At 37.9% G+C, this 27,002-nt stretch overlaps 1 protein-coding gene across 1 annotated transcript; it reads right to left on the reverse strand.

Moving 5' to 3' along the window:
- Positions 1 to 22,396: 22,396 nt before the first annotated feature.
- LOC149248218 (uncharacterized) lies at positions 22,397 to 23,413 on the reverse strand. Its single transcript, XM_089448264.1, has one exon. The coding sequence runs from the start codon at positions 23,411 to 23,413 to the stop codon at positions 22,397 to 22,399; it is 1,017 nt and encodes a 338-aa protein (XP_089304390.1).
- Between the last annotated feature and the right edge of the window lie 3,589 nt (positions 23,414 to 27,002).

Here is a 27,002-nt window from a genome sequence, read left to right on the forward strand (position 1 = left end):
CCTAAGTGATTTGATGTCCTTGATAGGTTTCAATAAGTTTCCAATTAGTAGACCGCACTTCCATAAGTGGAACTTGGATGTTGGGTCACATCATAGTAACTCTCATCTCATGTTTATCGGGAGATCTTGTAAAAGTGGGTAAATGTGGGATGGGGTGGTTATAGTGTGGTATTAGAGCCAAATTGCAACACTAGACCTCGGCGTAAAGGTAGATTATTATGCATGCATGTTGGTTGTCTACTTGTTTATCATGCATGCATATTGAGTCATTATTTATTGTTATGGTTTTTATATCCATTTATAAGATGGTATGCTTGTGATGTTGTATTGAGCTATCTGGATTGGCTTGTGCAGATGCAATGTCCTCCCCTGAGATACCTTGAGATATATTTTTTATGATTTTTTACATATATAACAACGGAATATTGCAAGAAACAGAAGGCCAAGAGATGAAGACCAGAATAGTTGAGTACAGTTCATATGACTCTCTGTATAGGCTTAAAGAGACATTGGTAGGGTAGGATAAATTAGTTGAGCAACAATGACGGCGACGTTCTCCTGGTTTGGAAGACACAATGAGAAGTTTGAAGGCATAAATTGTGAGTTGTAAGATAGACAATGAGTGGTTAATTGAGGCATAGGAAAGGATTTTTAGATCTCAGGACAAGAAATCTGAGGTTGATGTAATGATTCTTCAGAGCCTTACATATTTTCATAATCAGGGACAGCTGGGGATTAGTCAGGGACAGGAAGAAAAGACAAGTGGTGTAGATGGAAGCAGGTCTCAAAAGGGGTACAAGATGGACAAAGATGATACGGTGAGAGTTGGCATATCCTTGGATACATCGGACATGACGGCTAGCACTCCTGTATTTTATTATAGCTCTATTTATGAGAGACATCATCATCATTACTGCCAACATCCTTCTAGGATGAGTGATATGGGGTACTTGCTAGAAAATCCAAGCCTCCTACCTTTGATGGGGAAGTGAAGAAATAAGAAGATGTAAAAGCATGATTCTTTGGGATGAATAAGCTCTTCAGATTGCATGATTATTTAGAGAATATGAAAGCAAAGATAACTACCTTTAGTCTCAAGAGAAAAGAATATATCTAGTGAGAATATATTAAGCATATAAAAGGAATTAGAGAAGAGGAGATGATTGGGATGAGTTTGAAAGACTCTTTACGAACAAGAACTTGTCTGAGAGATTATATGATGGGAAGGCCAAGGAATTCTATGAGATTAAGATGGGTTCCACGATATATGAGGAATATATGACCAAGTCTCTGGAGCTATTGAGGTACGTTCCCTACCTTAAGGATGAGAAAATAAAGGTCCAAAGGTTCATCGATGGATTACCTCTATAATTCAAAGATCATATTGAGTATGATGAGCCTTAGTCATTGGAGGAAGTCACCGGGAAGCTGAAGCATTGTTATGAGTAGTCAAAGCATAAGTCCGAGTTTAAGCAGGACTAGAAATATAATGAAAATACTAAAGGAAAATGGCCTAAGAAGCAAGGAATATCTCAGGATGTACGTGACAAGCAGAATGCACAACCTCACAAGAAGTTAAATGCAGTTGAGAGAGGAAATGGGTCTCAACCTTAGGTGTAGCAGAATAAATTCGATGCAGGAAACCTTTGAGGTTTTGGATTGGTGATGTAGAGCATTGTAGGATGGATTTTCCATCACATCATGGTGGAAGGCCTCAAATTTGCAGTGCTTAGGAGGTACATATAGTTGGAGATGCAGGCCATAGTATTCCTCATATCTATGTAGCAATGGATAACAGATAGACAAATAATCTGGAATCTATTTTTGAGATGGAAGGTAAGCTTTTTGATCAAGTCATTTCTATTTTGATTGATCCTAGATCGAATTATAACTATATTAGTCCTGACCTAGTAGATTAGTGTTGCTTGAATAAAGAAGTGCATGCAAAATATTGGTTGGTGTAGTTGGAAACAAGGACCAAGAGAAGAGTTCATCATTGGGTGAGATATTGTTCATTTGATCTTAATGGCATGCCTATATCAGACATCTATATGTGCTTCCTTTGGGTTCGTATATCATACTTTTGGGCATGGATTGTTAGTCCATTCAAGGGACTAAGGTAGATTTCTATGACAAGGCCATTGAGTGCCTAGATGATGATGGGGAAAGGAGAATCTTGTAGTGAAAGAAGAATCCTATATTAGTAAGAATGTTTATAGCTATGCAGGCAAAGCATTGTTGCAGGAAGGGATGTGCATTGTTTGTAGTTCATATCTCCAATGACAAATGGAAAGAGGATGGGGATGATGAAGTCCTAAGGAGGTATCTTGTGTTGCAGTAGTTTTATGATTTGTTTTCTACATAGATTCCAGAGCTTCCTCCTCATAGAGAGGTGGACTTTTCTATTAAGTTGATTTCGAGAGAAACATGAGCATATAAGGCACCGTACAAGATGAGTACTTTGGAGTTGGTGTAACTGAATTTGAAGCTTAAGGAAATAATTGATAAGGGGTACATTAGGTAAAGTGTATCTCCTTGGGGTGCACCAATGTTGTTTGTAAATAAGAAGGAGGGTACTCTCAGATTATGCATTGATTACACGTAGTTGAACAAGGTGACTATCAAGAACATGTATCCCTTGCCATAGATTGATGACTTGCTTAATTAGCTAAAGGGAGCTGCAGTGTTTTCAAAGATTGATCTGAGATCAGGATATCATCAGATGCACATAAAAGAAGAAGACATCTACAAGACTACATTTTGTACAAGGTATTGGCACTATGGGTTTGTGGTGGTTCCTTGTGGTCTTACTAATGCTCCAACCACCTTCATGTATGAACATTGTGTTGTGCCCTTACCTAGACAATTTTATGAAAGTATTTGTTGATTATATATTGATATATTCAAAGAACAAGGAGTAGCATGTAGAGCAACTGGAAGCAGTGTTGAGATTGTTGAGAGAGCATCAGTTGTATGCCAAGCTCAAGAAGTGTAGTTTCTTTTAGACTCAAATCCGTTATTTGGGACATGTTGTTTCCAAGGAAGGGATTACAATGGACACGGAAAATATTAAAGCTATCATGGAGTGGCCAACTCTGAGGAATGTGGATGAGGTCATATCATTCATGGGACTATCAGGTTATTATAGGAGGTTCATCAGGAACTTCTCAAATATTTTCTATCATATTACATGTTTATAGAGGAAAGGGAAGAAGTTTGAATGGACCGAGGAATGTGAAACTAGTTTTGAGAAGTAGAAGAAGTTGCTTACAAATGATTCATTTTTGAATATTGTAGATCCTTATAAGGAGTTTTTGGTTTGTATATATGTTTAAAAAACGGACTTGGTGGATTCCTAATGCAAGAAGGATAGGTGGTTTTTTATGAGTTAGGGAAGTTGAATGAGAATGAGAAGAACTATGTGACTCATGATCTTGAGTTAACAATTACCATTCATGAATTGAAGATGTGAAGACATTATCTCCTTGGGAGGAGGATTTTTCTGATAAGTGATCATATTGTATTGAGGTACTTGTTTGAGAAACCCAATCTGAATGGCAGGAAAGCTAGATGGTTGTCTACCCTCAATGAGTTTGATTTTGATATCAGGTACATTAAGTGTAAGGAGAATAAGGTTGTAGATGCTTTGAGTAGGAGAGTGAAGGTGAACCATATTTTTGTTGTGAGATCTTATGAGACAAATTTGCAGGAGCTAATATTACATGTAGGGAAGCATGATGAGAAGTGACAACAACTGAAGCATAGATTGCAACAATAAGGTGAAGGTGAGAGGGATGAGGAGTATCACCTCACAACAAATGGTTTGGTCAGGTTCAAGAGAAAGATTTACGTGTTAGATAGCAGTGAGTTGAAGAAGCTTAACTTGAGATAGTTTCATGTCAAGCCATATTCAGTCCAATACTTTCTGTGTGGAAACCCGTAACAGTCTTCTCTAACTTCTTCTCTGATTCTCCACACCTGCAAACCTATGTTATGTAGAATTGCTCTAATCCACACACAATTTATAATTCCATTAATCAATACACACCACACAACTAAAAAATTGAATTCTCTGTCTTTATAAATAATTCTTTACATAATTAATCTCTCTCTCTCTGACCCGATTTTCTAATCAGTGGCCTTTTCCTTTCCTTCCCGTAGGCTTACAGTCAAACCCTATCTAATCTCTGAACTCTAATTCTCACTCTAACTAACTCTTTCTATGCCTTTTAGGCTTACATTTATAAAAACGGTTCTGTAACCCATTTCAGTTCAGAGCCTTAATCTTTTGAACTAAATCCTAAATATTCTCCAAGTCCACTTTTGACTCAACTAATCCCTAAGGATCCTATCTAGTTCCACAAACCATGAAACCCATTTCTAATCTAAGATTTACAATTGATTTCCAAATCTCTCAATCGTCACTAATCACTCATCATCACTCATGTTCTTCTACATTCAAGAGCATTTACAAATATCCTCACAATATCTAATTAATTCCTATTCTTAGTATCTCTCACAAACTTACTTAAAAACCTTAATAATTACATTAATTTAATACTCAGGAAACCAATTCCCTTAAAACACAAGACCCCCTATGTCTACTAAAATACAAGGATATTTCTGAGCTGAATTCTCCAGCATTAGACTCCCAAGGTTGAAAATATTCATGAACTCCTCATCATGTGTTCTCATATGTTGATAGAAAACCTCCAGGGTCCCAAACTTTAGTTTATATTTGTCTGAATGCTCTGTTCATTTGTCGTTGTTGTATGTTTGTTGTCTTCTATTTCATCTTCCTCTCCTTGTCAATCAGTTTCAAATTCCAATTGATCATTCTTCCTATTGCTGTCAATCTCCTCCATTTGGATTGCTTCATCATTAACTGCCATAATTATTCAATCTCTATCTCTATCTCTAGCACATCCTTGGGCTGGTACATACTTTGCCATTTGTTGTTGTACTCTATCCACTCATCTTCAAACTGTTGTTCATTATCTTCTCTTTGAAGTTGTTAGATTCTTACTACCACCCTTTCATCCTTACCCTCTTGTGACTTTTCGAACATCCTCTGTTCAATATCTGTAAATTTACTTTCAAAAAATAAATTGTCCTCCAATTACCCTTGTACTTGATTCCTTTCAAATACATCACTATGTTGTTCATCAATTCCAACATACATTCCTTCCTCTTCCTTGACAACCCTTAGTAATTGTGCTTCACTTCCTTGACTGATTTTGATAATCAATTTAATTTCTGCAAGCACGGTATCATCATGATTTTCATTTTCCTCATCAGTATGTCTGACCTAGCAACTTCTAGTCTTCTTCAGTTCTAAAATTGACTCTTCAACTTGAAACATGTCTGTCTCATTTTCATCAAATCCTGTAATCATAAAACAATTATTAGAATTAAAAATATAAGGCCTCATTACCTTCTCTATCTCTGGAAACATCTGAGTATGCTTCTTTGATTTTTCCTCCTCTATCAGCACATCAGTATGCTAATTCAACTTCTCTAAATAATTCTCTAAAGGACTCTTGAGACTGTTAGAAAATATCTCTTCCGCAACATCTCCTTTAATGATGTCTTTTTGCTCTTGTCCACTGTACTGAACTCCTTCATCTGCAATCACACTATCATACTCTGAGTTTTCCAGTAAATACTACAGTAATTCAAGTTCTCTGTGACACTTCATAAGTATTTCATCATCACTTATAATTCCTGCATTTGTACACAATTTATCAGTTTGAGAATTACAAGGTTCAACAATATCAACTGTTTCTTCACATATCAGTTCTTGAGACTGAATCTCATCTCCTTCTTTCACAAGAAATTGTTCCTGTGTTATAAAACTTCAAACATCAATGTATTACCAAATTCTTTTTGCTGCAATAATTCACTGCTTTTCTAATTCAAGAGACATTCTCCATCATTCTTTTCTTCAGAGTATTTATCTTGTGAAAGATACTCTTCCATAATTTTGACAGCTTCAAAAGACTGCTCATCTTCTGCAAAACTTGTAATCACATCAAAATTATTAGATTCAAATATATAAGGCTCGATAGCCTCTTCTGCTACCTTTGTCCACATTTCTTCATGCTGCCTTGAACTATCACAATATTTCATCAGATCTTTAACTGATCTCCATTCCTCACCTTCACCCAGAACTTCACCCTGTTCTGCTTCACAAATGGAAACTTCCATTTCCAACTCAGCTTCTCTGAGTTTTTCCACCAGCCACTTCACTTGCCTCTATTATAGCCTTCTTTGTAACTTAGGCCACTTCACTGCCTTTTTCCTCAAGACCCAACCTTGTCTTTGGTTTTCCTCTAGTAGCAACCTTGATACATCGAGTTGTTCTTTTATCTCCGCAATCTCCTTGTCAAGCTCCTATTGACTCATCTGTTTCCTGCAGATTTCTTTAGCACCCTTCTTCTTCATCTTCTATCCTTATTCTGATCCTTCCACATGAGTTTCCATAGTCATCTTTTCTTCTGTGTGAACTTTTCCTTTTTCACTAAACCTCTACAATAGCAAGTCTATTCTAACCTGCTATAATTACCTCACCAAGCCATCTCCTTTGGACTTGGACTGCTGACAACTTCAAAGATTCTTTCTAAAATCTTCTTTTGAGCTTACCTTATCCTCAAGATTCATCTTCACTTAACTATCTCTGTGTTCCATTTACCTTGGAATCCTCTTTATTCACCTTTCTTCTACTGTTGTCTTTCTCAGAACCTCTATTATCTCTGTTATGACTATCAGTAGTCATCTTCTTCTCTATCTTCATGAGTTCCTCACTCACTTACTATGAGTTGTATTAAAGCGTCTGCAATAGCAAGTCGTCCCTGTTGTCACTTACCTCACCAAGCTCTCCTCTATACTTGGTCTTTTGGCAAGCACATGGTTCTCTATTCTCTTGAACCTCTTTGAGCACTTCTCTCTGCTCCTTCTAGGCTTCAAATCATCTGCACCTTTTAAGAACACAATTGTCCTCTTGTATTTCAATCACAAATGAAATACTTGGTTCTAGCCACCTCTTATTTCACTAAAAAATTCTTACCAACTTTCTTCATCCCTTAGCAATTCTACCCACATCCTCTGTGGAATGGCCTTTATGATCTTTTCGTGAGCTACAACAAAACCTCTGCAGTAACAAGTCATCCTTGCTACATAATACCTCACTAAGCTTCTCTCCTCTCAGCTCAGTCTTTCGGTATCTTTCTGGTTCTTTCCTCTGGAACCAATTGAGCACTCCTTGCTCTAGGTTGCTACAATCTTCTCGCCTTCTTCTGCCACTACCTGTGCAACAATATAAAGACCACAAACTCTCCAATCTTCAAACCAAATTAAAACAAAAACATATCATCTCACCTTCAAGACCTTTGCATGATCTTGTTCTACCATTCACCTACACTTTGAATGGATTGTTCTCTATTTCTTTGCATTTGCAAATTCAGTTACACTTTATCTCTGTGTGCCTACTATTTGTCAGATTTAAAATCTGATCTCCTCTTGCCTGTATACATACCTTCAAAACATAGCTCTGTTCTAAGTTTTCTCAAAGAATTCTTACATGTAGAATTTCCTTATTCTTCTATGATACCAAATGATGCAAGCCTAAGCTGCAACTACCCACAATATACATATAAAATGCATGTCATATACATGTCCCAGGAATTTTAAAATTCCATACTTAGTAAAACCTTAAAAAATCAAGGTTTTAAGGCTCCTTATATAAACTCTATGCGGAAACATTTCATGTCACTCTCCCAAGTCTAAACTTTAATAAACCTTTGAGTGGAACCTTATATAACCCTTCATAATATTTGGTTAATTCTTATTAATCGTGCATATCAATAGTACCCTTTTAACTCTGGTTTCAGTTTAACCCAACATTAACCATAATACATTTATTCTGCTTATTTCTATTATAATTCCCATATAATAGAAATATTTGATAACCCACACTTAAACCTTACCTTTCTCCCATTCCTCAAACCTTTGCACATATATCAATGCTCTCTTTAGCACATTCAATCTCCACCATTGATCTGTCTCGTCCGATCCAACGGCTATCGCGTCACCTGCTCGCCAACTAGCCCAGAAAATCTCCACCATTGATATGACCCGTCCAATTGAACGACTATCACACAATCTTACACGGATTCTTGCACGACCAATATCAGGTAGAGAGCACGCGGCAAAAGTGGTTTTCTCTTTCCATCGTGTGTTATGTGTCAACCCCTCAGGTTAATCGCGTGAAATTGTAGAATACCATTTACAGCTTTTAGGGCGCGTGAGATACTGCTTACTGCCTACGAACATTGCTCCATTATTCTGCAGGTTTTCCACCCTTCTGTCATCAAGTGCCTTGATGTGATCCATCCATTTCTTAACTTAATCTCCTGCGATAAGAACTTCGTCGCTCATCTTCCATTAGCCCTGTCCATTGATCCAACTGATCCAATGGTTGCTGTGCACTGTTACGTTCTTTTGTTTCTTATTGTGTAATAGCGTATTCAGATTTCTGCCTGTGTGTTTGTTCTCGCCTTATGGTCTTCAATTGTTTTGATCTCGATCTCCACTCAGTTACTTCATTTCTTCGTGCCTTTACGCTTCCTTCATAAATACTTAAGGTTTAGGAAACCTTGTAGTTATACCTTCGCTGTAACATTGAAGGTCTTCTCCAATACTGTCTGTGTGAAAACCTGTAACACTCGTCTTTGCCTTCTTCTCTGATTCTACACATCACAAACCTATGTTACGCAAAATTACTCTAATCCACACACAATTTATAATTCCATTAATCAATACACACCACAACTCAGAAATCAAATTCTCTGTCTTTATAAATAATTATTTACATAATGAATCTCTCTCTCTGGCCTAATTTTCTAATCAATGGCCTTTTCCTTTCCTGCCCGTAGGCTTACAGTCAAACCCTATCTAATCTCCAAACTCTAATTCTCACTCTAACTAGCTCTCTCTATGCCTTTTAGGCTTACATTTTTACAAAAGGTTATGTAACCCATTTCGGTTCAGATCCTTAATCTTTTGAACTAAATCCTGAATATCCTCTAAGTCCAATTTTGACTCAACTAATCCAAAGGATCCTCTCTAGTTCCACAAACCATGAAGCCCATTTCTAATCTAAGATTTACAATTGATTTCCAAGTCTCTCAATCCTTACTAATCACTCAGCATCACTCATGTTCTCCTACATTTTAGAGCATTTACAAATATCCTCACAATATCTAATTAATTCCTATTCTTAATATCTCTCACAAACCTACTTAAAAACCTTAATAATCACATTAATTTAATACTCAGGAATCCAATTCCCTTAAAACACAAGACCCCCTATGTCTACTAAAATACAATGATATTTCCGAGCCGAATGCTCTTGCATCAGACTCCCAAGGTTGAAAACTTTCAAGATCTCCTGATCATGTGTTCTCATATGTTGATAGAAAACCTCGAGGGTCCCAAAATTTAGTTTGTAGTTGTCTGAATGCTCTGTTCCCTTGTTGATGTTGTATGTTTGTTGTCTTCTGTTTCATCTTCCTCTCATTGTCAATTAGTTTCAAATTCTGATTGATCATTCTTCCTGTTGCTCTCAATCTCCTCCATATGGATTGCTTCATCATGAACTGCCATAATTCTTCAATCTCTATCTCTAGCACATCTTTGGCTGCTACATAATCTGTCATTTGTTGTTGCACTCTGTCCACTCATCTTCAAACTATTTTTCATTATCTTCTCTTTGAAGTTGTCAGATTCTTACTACCACCCTTTCATCCTTACCCTCTTGTGACTTTCCAAACAACCTCTATTCAATATCTATAAATTTACTTTCAAAAAATAAATTGTCCTCCAATTACCGTTGTACTTGATTCCTTTCAAATACATCACTACGCTGTTCATTAATTCCAGCATACTTTCCTTCCTCTTCCTTGACAACCCTCAGTAATTTTCCTTCACTTCCTTGACTGATTTTGATAGTCAGTTTAATTTCTCCAAGCACGGTATCATCATGCTTTTCATTTTCCTCATCAGTATGTATGACTTGATAACTTCCCGTCTTCTTCAGTTCTAAAACTCACTCTTCAACTTGAAACATGTCTGTCTCATTTTCATCAAATCCTGTAATCATAAAACAATTATCAAAATTAAAAATATAAGACCTCATTACCTTCTCTTTCTCTAGCCACATCTCAGTATGCTTCTCTGATTTTTCCTCCTCTATCAACACATTAGTATGCTGATTCAACCTCTCTAAAGAATTCTGTAAACGACTCTTGAGACTGTTAGCAAATCTCTCTTCCACACCATCTACTTTAATGATGTATTTTTTCTCTTTTCCACTTTAGTGAACTCCTTTGTCTTCAATCACATTGTCATACTCTAAGTTTTCCAGCAAATGCTCCAATAATTCAAGCTCTCTATGACACTTCATAAGTATTTCATCATCACTTATAATTCCTGCATTTGTACACAATTTATAAGTTTGAGAATAACAAGGTTCAACAGTCTCAATTGTTGCTTCACATATCAGTTCTTCAGACTGAATCTCATCTCCTTCTTTCATAAGAAATTGCTGCTGTGTTATAATAGCTTCAAACATCAATGTATTACTAGATTCTTTCTACTGAAATAATTCACTACTTTTCTCATTCAAGAGATAATCTCCATCATTCTTTTCTTTAGAGTATTTATCTTTTGAAAGATATTGTTCCATACTTTTGACAGCTTCAAAAGACTGCTCATCTTCTGCAAAACTTGTAATCACATCAAAATTATTCGATTCATATATATAAGGCTTGATAGCCTCTTCTGCTACCTTTGTCCACATTTCTTCATGTCGCCTTGAACTATCACAATAGTTCATAAAATATTTAACTAATCTCCATTCTTCATCTTCACCCAGAACTTCACCCTCTTTTGCTTCACAAATGGAAACTTCCATTTCCAACTCAGCTCCACTGAGTTTATCCACCATCCACTTACTTGCCTCTGTTGTAGCCTTGTCTGTAACTTAGGCCACATCACTGCCTTTTTCCTCAAGACCCAACCTTGTCTTTGGTTTTCCTCTAGTAGAATCCTTAATACATTGAGTTGTTCTTTTATCTCTACAATCTCCTTTTCAAGCTCCTCTTGACTCATTTGTTTCCTGTAGATTTCTTTAGCACCCTTCTTCTTCATCTTGTATCCTTCTTCTGAGCCTTCCACATGACTTTCCATAGTCATCTTTTCTTCTGTGTGAACTTTTCCTTGTTCACTAAACCTCTGCAATAGAAAGTCTATTCTAACCTGCTATAATTACCTCACCAAGCCATCTCCTTTGGACTTGGACTGCTGACAACTTCAGAGATTCTTTCTAGAATCTTCTTTTGAGCTTACCTTCCCCTCAAGATTCTTCTTCACTTAATTGTCTCTGTGTGCCATTTACCTTGGAATCCTCTTTCTTCACCTTTCTTCTACTGTTGTCTTTCTTAGAACATCTGTTATCTCTGTTATGACTATCAGTAGTCATCTTCTTCTCTATCTTCATGATTTCCTCACTCACTTACTATGAGCTGCATTAAACCCTCTGCAACAACAAGTCCTCCCTATTGTCACTTACCTCACCAAGCTCTCCTATGTACTTGGTCTTTTGGCAGGCACTTGGTTCTCTATTCTCTCGAAGCTCTTTGAGCACTTCTCTCTACTCCTTCTAGGCGTCAACTCATATGCACCTTTTAAGAACACAACTGTCCTCTTGTATTTGAATCACAAATGAAATATAAGGTTTTTGCCACCTCTTCTTTCACTCAGAAATTCTTACTAGCTTTCTTCATCCCTTAGCAATTCTACCCACATCCTCTATGGAATTGCCTTTATGATATTTCCGTGAGTTGCAACAAAACCTATACAATAACAAGTCCTCCTTGCTACACGATAACTCACTAAGCTTCTATCCTCTGAGCTTAGTCTTTCAGTATCTTTCTGGTTCTTTCCTCTAGAACCAATTGAGCACTCCTTTCTCTAGGTTGCTGCAATTTTCTCACCTTCTTCTGCCGCTACCTATGCGACAATATAAAGACAAAAAACTCCCTAATCTTCAAAACAAACAAAAACAAAAACATATCATCTCACCTTCACGATCATCTCACCTTCAAGACCTCTGCATGATCTTGTTCTACGATTCACCTGCACTTTGAATGGATTGTTCTCTGTTTCTTTGCATCTGCAAATTCAGCTACACTTTATCTCTGTGTGCCTACTGTTTGTCAAATTTAAAATCTAGTATTCTCTTGCCTGTATACATACCTTCAAAACATAACTATGTTCTAATTTTTCTCAAAGAATTCTTACACACATAATTTCCTTATTCTGCTCTGATACCAAATGATGCAAGCCTAAGCCGTAACTACCCATAGTATGCATATAAAGTGCATGTCATATACCTATCTCAGGAATTTTAAAATTCCATACTTAGTAAAACCTTCACAAATCAAGGTTTAAGGCTCATTAAATAAACTCTATGCAGAAACATTTCATGTCACTATCCCAAGTCTAAACTTTAATAAACCTTTGAGCAGAACCTTATACAACCCTCCATAATCTTTGGTTAATTATTATTAACCGTGCATATCAATAGTACCCTTTTAACTCTGGTTTTAGTTTAACCAAACATTAACCATAATAAATTTATTCCCCTTATTTCTATTATAATTCCCATATAATAGAAATATTTCATAACACACACTTAAACCTTACCTTTCCGCCATTCTTCAAACCTTTGCACATGTATTGATGCTCTCCTTGGCACATTCAATCTCCACCATTGATTTGTCTCGTCCGATCCAACGGCTATCGCATCAGCTGCTCGCCAACTAGCCCGGACAATCTCCGTCGTCGATATGACCCGTCTAATCGAACGACTATCGCATAGCCTTGCGCAGATTCTTGCACGACCGATATCAGGTCGAGAGCATGCGAGAAAAGTGGTTTTCTCTTTCCATCGTGTGTTACAAGTCAACCCCTCAGGTTAATTGCGTGAAATTGTATAATACCATTTACATGTTTTAGGGCGAACAAGATACTGCTTATTGCCTACGAAGACCGCTCCATTATTCTGCATGTTTTCCACCCTTCTATCGACACGTGCTTTGATGTGATCCATCCATTTCTTAACTTAATCTCCTGCGATAAGATCTCCACCGCTCATCTTCCATTAACCTTGTCCATTGATCCGACTGATCCAACGGTTACTGTACAGTGTTATGTTATTTAGTTTCTTACTGTGTAATAGCTTATTCCGTTTTCTGCCTGTGTGTTTGTTCTCGCCTTACGGCCTTCAGTTGTTTTGATCTCGATCTCCACTCTGTTACTTCATTTCTTTGTGCCTTTACGCTTCCTTCATAAATCCTTAAGGTTTAGGAAACCTTGCAGTTATACCTTCGCTGTAACATTGAAGGTCTTCACCAATATTGTCTGTGTGCAAACCCGTAACACCCTTCTCCATCTTCTTCTCCGATTTTGCACACCTGAAAACCTATGTTACGTAGAATTACTCTAATCCACACACAATTTATAATTCCATTAATCAAGACACACCACACAACTCAGAAATCGAATCCTCTGCCTTTATAAATAATTCTTTACATAATGAATCTCTCTCTCTCTGGCCTGATTTTCTAATCAGTGGCCTTTCCCTTTCCTACCCATAGGCTTACAATCAAACCCTATCTAACCTCTGAGCTCTAATTCTCACTCTAACTAACTCTCTCTATGCCTTTTAGGCTTGCATTTATACAAAAGGTTCTGTAACCCATTTCGGTTTAGATCCTTAATATTTTGAACTAAATCCTGAATATCCTCTAAGTCCACTTTTGACTCAACTAATCCCTAAGGATCCTCTCTAGTTCCACAAACCATGAAACCCATTTCTAATCTAAGATTTACAATTGATTTCCAAATCTCTCAATCCTCACTAATCACTCATCATCACTCATGTTCTCCTACATTCGAGAGAATTTACAAATATCCTCACAATATCTAATTAATTCCTATTATTAATATCTCTCACAAAATTACTTAAAGACCTTAATAATTACATTAATTTAATACTCAGGAAACCAATTCCCTTAAAACACAAGACCCCTATGCCTACTAAAATACAATGATATTTTTGAGCTGAATGCTCCTGCATCAGTTTGTGTTTGTGTGTGTTTCATTATAAATACCGCATCGAGTTGTGTTATAAAACTCCAATAAGAGGTATTTTGTCATGTTTTTTCATGGTTGCCATATTTTCAACAGTTATCATTATAAATACTACAATGCAATGTGTTATAAATCTCCAATAAGAATCATGTTTTGTTGGTCATCGAACACTGAGGACGGTGTTCCCCCAAGGGGGAGGGGTTTGTAACAACCCCGAGTTGGTTTTATATGTAAATAATATAAGAAAAAGGATATGGGACATGTATTCTAAGATGAATGTATGACAAAACAATATACTGGGCATCACTTATGGTTTATTAATGGCTATGAAAATTGGCAAATGCGTTGACGAAGGAAAAGTGGCAATAAATGGAAATTTAATATGAGAAAAAAGGAAATAGGAGAAAAGGAAGATGACGGGACACAAATATGCATGAAAGGGAAATTAGAGAGAAATTAGAGTAAAAAATAAAGGAAGAGACTAAACACGAATGATAAAAAGGCATCAAAGAAATAATTCACAACTTTTGATAGCTTTTGGTTTAGGTTTTGTCAATTCTAGCTTTGATCACTTTCAGACATAGAACTCTAAGAGAAGAGCAAGGAACCACTTAGACAAGAAATCAAGCAAAGGAAAGCAAGGGAGCTTAAGTAAAATCTTAGAACAGCAACTACAACAGGTGTACATTGCAGGTAACAAGTTACATAGTGATTTCGTTATTGAGATTCAAATGCATGGTACATGCATTTGGTTTTTTGGTTCATTTGTTGTCATTGGCATGGGATTTTCCTGGATTGACACTAGTTTTAGCCTTGCCTTTCCATTTCATGCATATCCATGGTGTTGTGGGTGCCTTATTTTGGTTTAATATTTGGATGGGTGGTAGAATTTGGATCTTGGTGAGGTGGTCTCGAGAAATTCCCAAGGTCAAGGGTGGAGATGGGCTTTCTCCTAGAACTCTTGACAGATGGGTGGATATAGAAAAATTCCTCTGGTTATGGTGAAGAGAGTTTGAGGCATCCAAGCTTGTTTGGTGTTAGTAATTTCTAGACCGGTTTAGGTGAAACCACTATGGTTGAGAGTTGAGGTGGTTTGGCCTTTAGAAACCCTGGTTGGTTTTATTTTAGCTTAACCCATATGATCCCACATTCATACTTGGAATATGACACTAGGGTGATTGGTTGAAGGGACATTTGGTTCAACCCAATCTATGGTTGAGTGCCATGTGGAAGTCCCTGACTTGGTTGACATTTACATAAGTTAATATGAGTTATTTTATTATTGTGATCAATGAGTACATGTGTTGGTTATTGTGGTGATTTTATTACTAATTTGTCATTGATTCATTTTGGTTATAATTTTGGTTAAATGATGTTTTCTTGTGATTGATCTTGTTCATGAATTGATAAGTCATTGAAGGGTTATATGGATACATCGACTAACTAGTGTTGTTGCAACTAGTTTGAGAGGGTATTGAGCCTTCTTGGTGATTCCTTGATGAAGTTAAGGATACATTGAATAGATATGCATTCATGACCTGTAGTTACTATGTTTACCATGTGTTTGACGAAATGTTCTCATGTGTTCGACAACTTCTGAAAAATATCTAGCCTTAGTACTTATCACATAGACTTGTCATCACCTTAAAATTGATTCTATAAATTTATTAGATGTTTTGGGAATTGGCTTGTAGGTTAGCCTTGAAAATGTCGCATTGATTTCGTGGCCGCATGCATGGAACTAGGAAATTCTGACTATAACCACACAGAGGGAGGCCTGTGCATGCAATTGGAGCCTTCCAGCTGCACTCGCTACAACTTATATGTGTAGATTAGCTGTGAGATCATTTAAAAAAAAGTTCCAGCTTAGGGTCTAAGCACCAAGGATTGTGGTTTGACACCTAGATGATTTGATGTACCTGAGAGGTTCCCGTAAATTTTCGGTTAGTAGAACACACTTTCATAACTGGAACTTGGATGTTGATTCATGTCATTCTAACTCTCAACTCATGTTTACCTGGAGAGATTGTAAAAGCGCGTAAATGTGGGATGGGGTGATTACAACCACTCCCTTAGAAGGAGGACCTGAAGACATATCCCACAGTAGGTAAACTTTGTTATCGCTTGGGTGTTCTTCTTGCTTTATTGTCTTCTTTACCTTCTTTTTTCCTCTTCTTAAAACTTTATTAAAATAATTTAAGTATGAGTTAATTTAAATTCATTCACATCTAAATATTTTTGCAAACCATTCATGTTAAAAGATTGGATCAGAGGGGATGTGAGATCTCATTTGAGATGGTTGATGAATGTTTGGCACTAGGTTAATCTCCCCGAGTGAATTTTAAAAAGGGGATTGTTAAAGTGGTTTTGGTAAACATGACTTGGTCAAGTTACGAATGTTTTTTGGGCTCTAGGATGATGAGAACACATGGTTTTACCCATGGTATTCATCTCTATTATAGCCTATTTAAATATAGATAGGCTCTAGGTAAATTGGTCATGTTGACTAGTGGGATCCCAACAACAATCTTTAGACACTACCACTTCTCTTGGTGTTTCATGATCCTAACACATGCAATGTCTAGCCTTAATCTCATACATGAGACTAGATACTATACACAATTGCACTTTAACCTCTTGTCTATGAGGATTGGACATGCCATATATCAGTTATCACATTCTAAATAATTCATCGCATAAATAAAACACTTTCTCTTTGAGATTGCATTTAGCTTGGTAAGTGGCATTGCATTGTGATCCAATTGGAGAAAATTTTAAGAGATTATTTTAATAATAAGTTAATCTTCCATGTTTATTTTAAAATATAATTAGCCAATTTCTTTTCTAAATATAATTACCAAAATTGTATAGAATAAAATTATTTCTCTAAAAATTATATACAATCTCTAAAAATTATCGATCAGTGAAATTCATTAATATTTTTACAATTTAACATAAATATGAATCCTTAAAATTTTTCGTTCTAATAATATTAATATATAGTAAACTAAATGGGAAAAAATATTTTCAACTTTAATTATTATATTCACATTTCAATAAAACTTTCCACCATTTTACAAATTCTCATTAAATACATCACATTGCGAATACTTGGAAATTATTCATGACTTGATAGCATATTTCCTCGGAGTGATATAAGATTTAAAGATCATCAATATCACAATTGCCATAATTGTATCAGAGCTTTATTAAAATAATATTGAGTGATAACAATCTAACTTTATAGTAAACTTTTCTCTAGCTACTGAAACCCAAGAATATGAAAGCTAGAGTTTACAACCATGTAAAACTTTGAATGAATTTTTGAGACTAATTCAGATATAACTTTGAATGAGTTTTTGATGATATAGACTAATTTAAATATACACTGATTTAGATTTAGGTAAAACTTGGATCATAATAAATAATAAAACATAATTGTATTGGGGCTTTATTAAAATAATCTTGAGTGATAACCATTTAATTTTATAGTAAACTTTCTTCCAGCTATTGAAAACCAACCATATGAAAGCTAGAGTTCACATCAGTGTAAAACTTTGAATGAGTTTTTGATAATATGGACTAATTTGGATTTAAGTATATCTTTTTTTTTTTCTAAGTAAAGGCTAGATCTATATTAAAGAAAGTAAAAATATGTACATGGATTAGACCTTCCGAGGAGGCCGAGGCCAGTCCTCAAACAGTAGAAGCTGGACCATACTGTCTATCTGCTTAAACTGATTTACAAAACACAGTCCATAATGATTTTTCCTGGACTTCAGATAACCTGGGCTTGAACTGACAAAACCACCATTGATACTGGCAGGACAGAACCAGTTTACACCATTGACTCTAATACATAGAAAGCATACTGTAATAACCTGTGACTTACAGCAGTAGATAAACTGAGACCTTGGACTGAAATGAACAGAAGGAAAAAACAACATAATCATCGACATAATTGCAAAAAACTAGACAGAAGCACCCGTTGAAGCTTAGGCTGGCTGGCTGGGCGACGCTGGCTGCTTTCCCTTCTCCGGACTGGGCGAGTCAAGCCAGATGACAAGCCCTTCCCCGTCCTGAAACAACTCTCCCAATCCAGGCTGAGCGTGGTCGTTGAGCACTTCCCTTTCCATAGCAGAATTAGGTGGCGGCAGAACCTCTTGAATCGAAGCAGCATGAACCGAGACCTCCTGAGCCGGGGCATGTTGAACCAGGGCGTCCTGAGCCGGGGCTTCCTCGTTGCGGTGAGATCTATACACCAGGCCATTCATATCCCCTAGGAGTATGTCACTGTCCTGAACCCTTGCAGAGGCAGGAGAGGTCGATGTGGGATATCCAGGCTCTTCCTCAGAAATGTACACCGTGAGATCAACTACCACCTCTGGTCTGACGAGCCGGCTAGGAAACCTGAGACGAAAAGTCTGGTAAGTGCCTTGCGGAACAAGGCTTTCCTGCTCTGAGCTAGGGGACGAGGGGGGAACAGAGGCCATGGGAGAAATTGGATGCAATTCTTCAAGTTCAGGGCCAACTCGGATACCGGACCTCCCTCCCCGTCTTGGCACACCTCTGCTTCGCGGCATGGTGCCTAAGGCCAGAGACCCCAAACGCTTTTCGACCCCTCGAATTCTGAAAGCCAGAGTATCCCCTCTCAGAACACCAGCAGCAATGGGAAAATTCTGGTCATAAATTGGCATGGCGGTCCCAATATAAGGAGTAGCGACCGATATCTCCGCAGGAGGAGAGCGTTGAGCCATAATCCTGGTTTGCATCGAGTCCAGAGCTACCATGCTCGACTTGAATGCGCCGTCCCCTCGGCTCTGTTTCAAATTGGATTCAATTGCCTTCTGCATTAACTGATATCCTCCGCTGCAGGCCTCCGCGTACAGGTGCCGTCCTTCCGTCCTCATCCCAGGTGTCGTGGCGAGTGCCATGATTAATGGCAAGTAAAAGCACCCGCATCCGGGTGCGAATTCTCTATCAGAGATTTGTCCTGAGAGACCATTTCCCTCAGCTTATCCATCTGGTCTCTGGGAGGCAGGCTGTCTATAGCTCCTTCAAAGTGGTTTTCTTTTGCCTCCACTCCAAGGTTGGCTAGAAGATCAGCCAGCTTATTCCCTTCTCTTCTGGTATGCTTGAAAGTGATTGCTTGGTGCTGAGAGAGCCAGTGATTGATCAGCTCAAGCCTCTGGGCCATTCTCCAGCTGCTGCTTACCTTATGAATTGGAGAGCCTTGTTGAAGCTTTGTGGCCATTCTGATTATGATCTGTGAGTCTCCTTCTATGATGAGGGGAAAGAAGTTTTTTCTGTGTGCTATTTTGAGACCTCGCCATAGACCTTCCAATTCCGCTGAGTTGTTAGTGTCCCAGCCTATCGAACCCATGTAGATGCCTAGAGGATTGCCATTGTGATCCCTGAAGACTCCTCCATAACCTGCTTGTCCTGGGTTTCCTTTAGAGGCCCCATCAAAGTTGAGTTGGATCATGTCAACGGGAGGTGGATTCCAAGAACTTGCTTCCTGTCTGTGGTTGTTGGGATTTCTGCCGTTAGTTGAATTGTGGTTTATCCGCATTTGCCAGTTATCCCAAACAGCTTTTTCCTGTGGCAGAGTTGGAAAGTCTTCAGGATGCCAGTCTTTGAGTGAAAGAGTCTCCATTAAGTTTTGATGAAAATTATTCCACAGTTTGTCCAGCGGCATCGATTGATCTTTGAATATTCTTCGATTGCGCTCTTTCCATAGAGTCCACATCAGTAAACCAGGAAGGAGTTGCCACAACACATTGAGAAGAGTACTTTTAAATGGGGTTTGACTTCCTTTGCTAATGGTTCCTTTGAGGTCGTCTTGCTATCTTCTTTCAATTTGACAGCGGAAAGCAATCTTCTCCCATAATTTCTTTCCAACTGAGCAATTCTGCATAAGATGAAGTGCTGTTTCTTCCTCCTGTCGACACATGTGACATATAGATGGTCCCGAGAAACTCCTCTTTCTGAGATTATCCCACGTTAGGATTCTGTTGTGACATAGAAGCCATAAAAATGTGGAAACTTTCGGCCAATTAGATTTATGCCATACTTTTTCGCATAAGCTGTCTTTGTTTATCTGCCCTTGTATGATTATATTGTAAGCCTCCTTGGTTGTGAAGATTCCTTTTTCTCCATAGCCCCATCTTAAAATGTCCGGTTCTTCTGAGACTCTTATTTGCCTCTTTTGTAACTCTGTTTCTAGTAGATGTTGAGTCTGTCCTGAGCTATTCGGTAGGAGCTGATGAATGTCTTTCCACTTCCGGTGTTCCTGAGTAGCAGCGGAAGTCCAACAATGGTTAACTTTGGCCAGATGGTGTGTCCCTCTCTCATCGGCTGGAAGTTCCTGGAGAATGTCTTTGATTTTTGGCAACTGCTGCCATGAATCTTCCCAGAACCGTGCTGTGTTCCCATTTTTGATCTCCCAGAAGCAGTGTTCTTGAATGAGAGATCTGTGTTGTATGGCTGCATTCCAGATTGCGGATCCCAAACTAGTCTCAGTCATACGCAATCTTTCTTCCATTGGATAGTTACTTGCATACTTGGCCGTCCAAAGGGAAGCCCATGGAGTATTAGGATGGGCCAACCACCGCCACCAGATTTTAGCTCCCATCGCTTTGTTACTATGCTCAGGATCTCTAAGGCCTATGCCTCCTGCATGCTTGGGAAGACACACTTTCTCCCATTTAAGTAGAGCCCATTTTCGATTCTGTCCTGAGCCTCCCCACAGAAATTTACGTTGTAGATTCTTGATTTCTTTAAGGACCCATTTGGGGGCAGCTAGAATGGAGAAGAGATACAGAGGCATGGAGTGAAGAACAGCTTTGATGAGAACTATTCTGCTGGCCATGTTCAGAGTTCGATTAGTCCATAGGAACAGACGTGCTTCTAATTTTTCTAACAGCTGCTTCCAGGAGGAATGCTTGAGAGCTGAGCTCATAAGCGGGGCACCTAAATATTTGGAAGGCAGAGAGGCAGAGGTGAAGCCCAGAATACGCTCAATAGCTCTTTGTGTAGAAACAGGGGTATTGAAGAAAAAAATTTGTGATTTGACTCGATTGATGAGGGCACCAGAAGCGTCAGAGAAAGTGGATAGAATGGATTTTACAAGACGAGCTTCCTGGACCGAAGGGTGAGCAAAAAGCATATTATCATCTACAAATTGCTGGTGGGTGTGGACCGGGGAATTGTGAAATGAGAGCCCTTTTAACCGCCTATTAAGCTTAGCAGCCGTGATGCTTCTACCCAAACCCTCAGCCATAATTACGAAAAGAAAGGGAGATAAGGGATCACCCTGCCTAATGCCTCTAGAAGGTCGAAATGTGGCTGAAGGGGTGCCATTGATTAACACTGAGAAGAATGCTGAGGATATTAGACTGTAGATCCATCTAACCCACGAGTGAGCAAAGCCAAAAGCAATAAGAATTTTTTGTATGTAGACCCAACTGAGGCTGTCAAATGCTTTAGAAAGATCTAGTTTAAGCAGCATACCTGGCTTTTTGGTCAGCTTTAGGGAGTGAATTAGTTCATGCGTGAGAATAATTCCATCCATTATTTGGCACCCTTCGACATAGCCTGATTGCTCAGGCGAGATGATGAGTGGAAGAAGCGTTTTAAGCCTGGTAGCAATGACCTTTGAAATTATTTTATATATCATGTTGCATAGGGCTATGGGCCTGTATTTGTCAGGGGTGTTGGAATCTTCTCCTTTAGGCACTAGGGCAATGAAAGTAGCATTTAATCCCGGGTACATCCATCTGAGCTCTCTGGATTCCTCCACAACCAGCCAAACTTCATTTTTTATCAGGTCCCAGAATCTGTGAAAGAAGTTTGCTGTGAAGCCATCCGGACCTAGCGCTTTTCCTTCTTTCATTTGTTGCATGGGCTCTTCAACTTCCTGCAGATTGATGGGTTTGATCAGTAAGCTGTTATGCTCCTCCGTTATGACCTTGGGTATGTTCTGGAGAAGTTGATTGATGGCTGGCATTCTGTTGAAGTCGGGCTCCTGGTGGGCTTTTTTGAAGTAGTTTATAAATTCCTTTTCAATGCCCTCATGCGTTTCAATCTTCTCTCCCTGCTCATTGTTAATATGAGTAATTTGGTTTATCATTCTTCTCTGAACAGTGGTTTTATGAAAGAATTTTGTGTTTTTTTCTCCGCTTTAAAGACATCGAATTCGGGATTTCTGCCTCCATAGTATTTCCTCCTGCTTGGCTCTTTCTAGAATTTTTGATTCTATGGCTTGTTCCTGTTTGGAGAGTTCCTCTGTTCGCCCCTCATTGATAATGGATTGTTGTATTTTCTTCATTTCAGTATTGAGCAGAGCTTGGTCGGCAAAGATGTTACCAAATATCTTGTGGTTCCATTGTTTGATGGCCCTTTTTAGATACTTGAGTTTTTGTTGGAACCTGGAAATTCTTGTCCCCTCGGTCAGATTGAAATTTGTCCAGCTTGATCTGACTAGCTTTTCAAATTCTGGATGGGAGAACCAAAATTCTTCAAAACGAAAAGGGCGTCTGAGGTTGTTACCTGGCCTGTTCCATTGGAGCTCGATGGGCCAATGATCCGATCCGGAGAAAGGGAGAATGGAAGCTGTAAATTCCCCTCCGATATGAGTTGCATTGTCTGAGATTAGGAAACGATCAAGGCGCGATGCAATTTGTTGCGCTCCTACTCTCTTGTTTGTCCAGGTGAAGATACCGTTGCTTGTTGGGATGTCCATTAACCAGTTGCTGTTGATGAACTCCTTTAGAAGGCAGTCATCATTGTTTGTGTTGCTTCTACCTCCTTTCTTTACTTCCATGCTGGCGATCATATTGTAATCCCCTCCAGATATCCATAGTGGAAATGGTCTGTCTCTATTGAGCTCTGACAATGTATTCAGCAGTTGGCTTTTCTGAGCTGTGTCCTGAGGGAAATAAACATTAGTTAGCAGTCCATGAGCATTCGTACCTGAGAGGTGGAATGTGGCTTGGATGAAGTTTTTGTTAGCTTGAATATTGTTGAGATGGATGATCCGGGCATCCCAAAGTATTGCTAGGCCTCCCGAGGCACCTTGTGCATCCACCGCTGTGACTAGCCCTCCTGGCCAAGCCTTCGCAGCTATTCTTTCCAAAATTGTGGAGCTACACTTCGTCTCCTGCAAAAAGAGAATACTGGGTTTTTCTTGCTTCAGCATATTTTTTAAGATTCTTCCTTTCTGAGGGCCATTGAGCCCTCTGATATTCCAAGATATTAACTTCATTGAGAAGGGTGGGGGTTTGCAGTGAAGTACTTAGTCAGTTTGGCATACCTTCCTGACTCCACCAGTATTTCTCCTATCTTGATTGTTCTTTCTAGGGTTGTTTTCCTTCCCCTCTTCTTGCTGTCCTTGGTGATAAATTTGCCATCCCATGGACTACCGATCTGGACCCCTAGAGAGTATTTCTTCTGTGATCTGTGTAACACTTCTACTAGGTTGTCGACTTGTTGTTCCGGGATTTTTTCAAAGTTCTTTGTGCGACAAGCATGTTCCAAGCCTAAAATGTCCAGCTCCCCTATATCTAGGGGCTCCTGGTCTTCCTCCATGACTTGGGGCGATTGAAAAATGTCCTCAGTTTCGATTGAGGTTTTTTCGCTTGGCTGAGAGTACTCCATATCCATTCCTTCAATTTGCTTTGACACATTTTTGTTCTGCGATATCAAGTGCTCTTGCCTTGTGATTTTCTGTCCTCCTTGCATTGATGTTTCGCCCGGTTGCTTTTGTTGGACTGCTTCGTCTTTCTCCTGTTCCTTGTCCGAACCCTTCTCATCGGTTTTGCTTAGAGCTTCGAATCTGTTGCTTGTTGTTGCTTTGTTGCTAGGATTTGCTTTGGGGTTGCTGGTGGCTTTTTTGTTTCCTCTTCTTCTATTGACTACCTTTGTGAATCCATCTGGGGTATGATTGTCAGACTTGTCTGGAAAGGAGTGTATCTTATTTAGAGGGCAGTCTCTATAGAGATGTCCTATATCATGGCATTTCCTGCATCTAAATGGCACCTGTTCATAATCAATGAATTGAACCCATTCAGAGTCTTCATGAAAGAAGCTTATTGTGTCTGGCAGTGGTTGTTTGAGATCCATGTATACACAGATCCGAGCATATGACGTGTGTTTGCAGAGTTTTGTTTCCTCTGCCACCCTTACAAATTCACCAATGGCATTTCCGATCTCCTGTAGAGACTTTTTCTCCCAATATTCCCATGGCAGTGAGTAAAGCCTTATCCACACTGGCACACAACTCATATCCTCCTTATCGGGGTTGAATCTTTCCACCCAACCCTTGAGAAATAGACCTGCAGAGTTAAAAAAGTATGGACCTCCCTCCAAAATTCTATTTCGATCTTCTAGACAGTTAAATACGGTAGTGAAGAAGCCCTTGGCTCCCAAATGCAGAGATATATCCCCCTTTGGACGCCATGTGGTGCTGATCCAAGTTCTCAGAGCTCTTTCTGTTGGCCAAATCCCTATAAACTTGCCGATCAGCGCATGATCTCGCATGTACTGTATTCGGGCATTGATTCGCTCACTTGGGAAGTACACCCGTGGTCTATTGGTAGCAACAGGTTTGCAAGTTGAGGAGCTTGCTTTATTTCTGTTCTCTGTATCAATGTCCTTACCCTTTTGCTGTATGTTGTCCCTTGTGCTGCCGCTAACCCTGTTTGCGTTCTCCCAATCCGCCGTTTGCCGTGCGCTGTTACCCGGAGACGGGGGAGGCTCCTGGCCCTCCCCCTGGGGGGGAACCATTTGTTCCTGCCCGTATGGTCACGTCCGCCTGCACCCTGCCTCACCAGAAGCTGCCGCAGGTACCTGGTTCGACAGACCTGCCGCCTGCAGGGTTCTGTCAAAACCCTAGTGTTGTTCGCTATCTTCGGCGCTCATCCGACTCCGATTTAAGTATATCTTGGATCATAATAAAATAATTATTTTATTTAACACTTTTGTTAGATGGAAAAAATCTATTTAGCAAAAAATTATCTTGATTCTCTTCCAAATTAAATTAAATTTACTTAAAAATAAAGTTTTATATTCAAATGAATAGAATAAAATGACCCTTTACCTTCACAAACATTCTTTTTGAGATTCAAATCCAAGAGATTTGATATTGAACGAATCATTTTAAACTACGAAAAATGATTTAACATGAAAAAGTAATTTAGCATTGCAAATATGTATTTTGCAAATTCTTATATCTATGCACTTCAGTGTTTTTAAGATGAGTTTCTTTATATTTAAGGATTATTTTTTATTATATAAATAAAATATTAAAATGTTATCAATTAATTTTTTTATTTCTAAAGTTCCATAGATTTTATTGGTCTTAGTAGATATGAATCATAATAATAACCAATAATATCTATATCGGGAAATTGAAAAAGGAATGATACTTATCAATGTATTTACCATGTGTACGGCTTTCTTTGCTTATATTATAAATGTAGTAAATACATATCAAAGTATGAAAACATTATTTAGGAACATCTTTTTAGTTGGGTATAAATGATTTACTATCATTTAATGATTTTATATACAAGTACAATATTTATTGGTCTTAGTAGATATGAATCATCATAATAACCAATAATATCTATATCGGGAAATTGAAAAAGGAATGATACTTATCAATGTATTTACCATGTGTACGGCTTTCTTTGCTTATATTATAAATGTAGTAAATACATATCAAAGTATGAAAACATTATTTAGGAACATCTTTTTAGTTGGGTATAAATGATTTACTATCATTTAATGATTTTATGTACAAGTACAATATTTATTTAAGTTTGTTTTCTTTTTTCAAAAATGGATTAATTTTAGTTTTGGCAATAATTTTTTTCAAAAGAGAACTGTGTATAATAGTTATTCCATTCAACTTTTATGGTGATACTCTACCTAACATCATAAGGGACTAGTAAGCAATGTGATGAATGAGTGAGTGCCAATTTTTTTTTAATTCTTTTAAGTAACCCTGAGAGAAATATTATAAATTAATTAAAAGATTAATAAATGAATGAGCGAGTGCCAAAGAGTCCTTAAATAGATAATTCTTCTAAGTAACCGCCAGAAAAATATTGTAAATTAATTAAATGATTAATAAATTATAGTTAGAGAGGAGAAAATAAACAAGTAATTAGCGATTAGAATAAAGGGTCAAAAATAATAATTAGAGATAATTAGAATAAAGGGTTAAAATAATAAATGAAATGGAATGAAAAATTTTAAATATGAAAGGAGGTAATTATTAGATTCAAAGATTAAAAGTGTGAAAGAGAGGAAATCTATGCATTAATTATTATTAAGCTCTATAATGTAACGAAAATTTTAATATATTAAATTATTAAATTATAATATGAATGAGAAATATAGAATGAAAAGGATAACAATGAAGGAAAAAACAAAGAGGAAAACCATTAAGTAAGAAAGAGGAAGAATGAAATTTAGAAATATATAATGGAAAAAGGAGGAAGAGAGGAATGGATAAAAAAGATTCATTGTATCAACAAATGATCATCCACTTGTTAGCCCCACTCTCATGTGATGGAAACAATTCTAAGTCCAAAATAATTAAATTAATTAAAATCATGAAAGTTAAGATTTATTCCTATTTTCTAGATTGAGTTTGTTCCTCAAAGTTAGGAGTCAATTTATGTCTAATTGGTTGAGAGATTCTCTCCAACTAGTTAGGCTCTTAGATTAGTTTTTCGTTGAGAGATTTGCTCAACCATAGTGTCCAAGATAGATGCAATATC

The sequence above is a fragment of the Pinus tabuliformis genome, chromosome 7 (genome assembly GCF_031772625.1).
Source record: "Pinus tabuliformis cultivar Carrire ecotype Pingquan chromosome 7, CPIR1, whole genome shotgun sequence".
NCBI lineage: Eukaryota > Viridiplantae > Streptophyta > Pinopsida > Pinales > Pinaceae > Pinus > Pinus tabuliformis.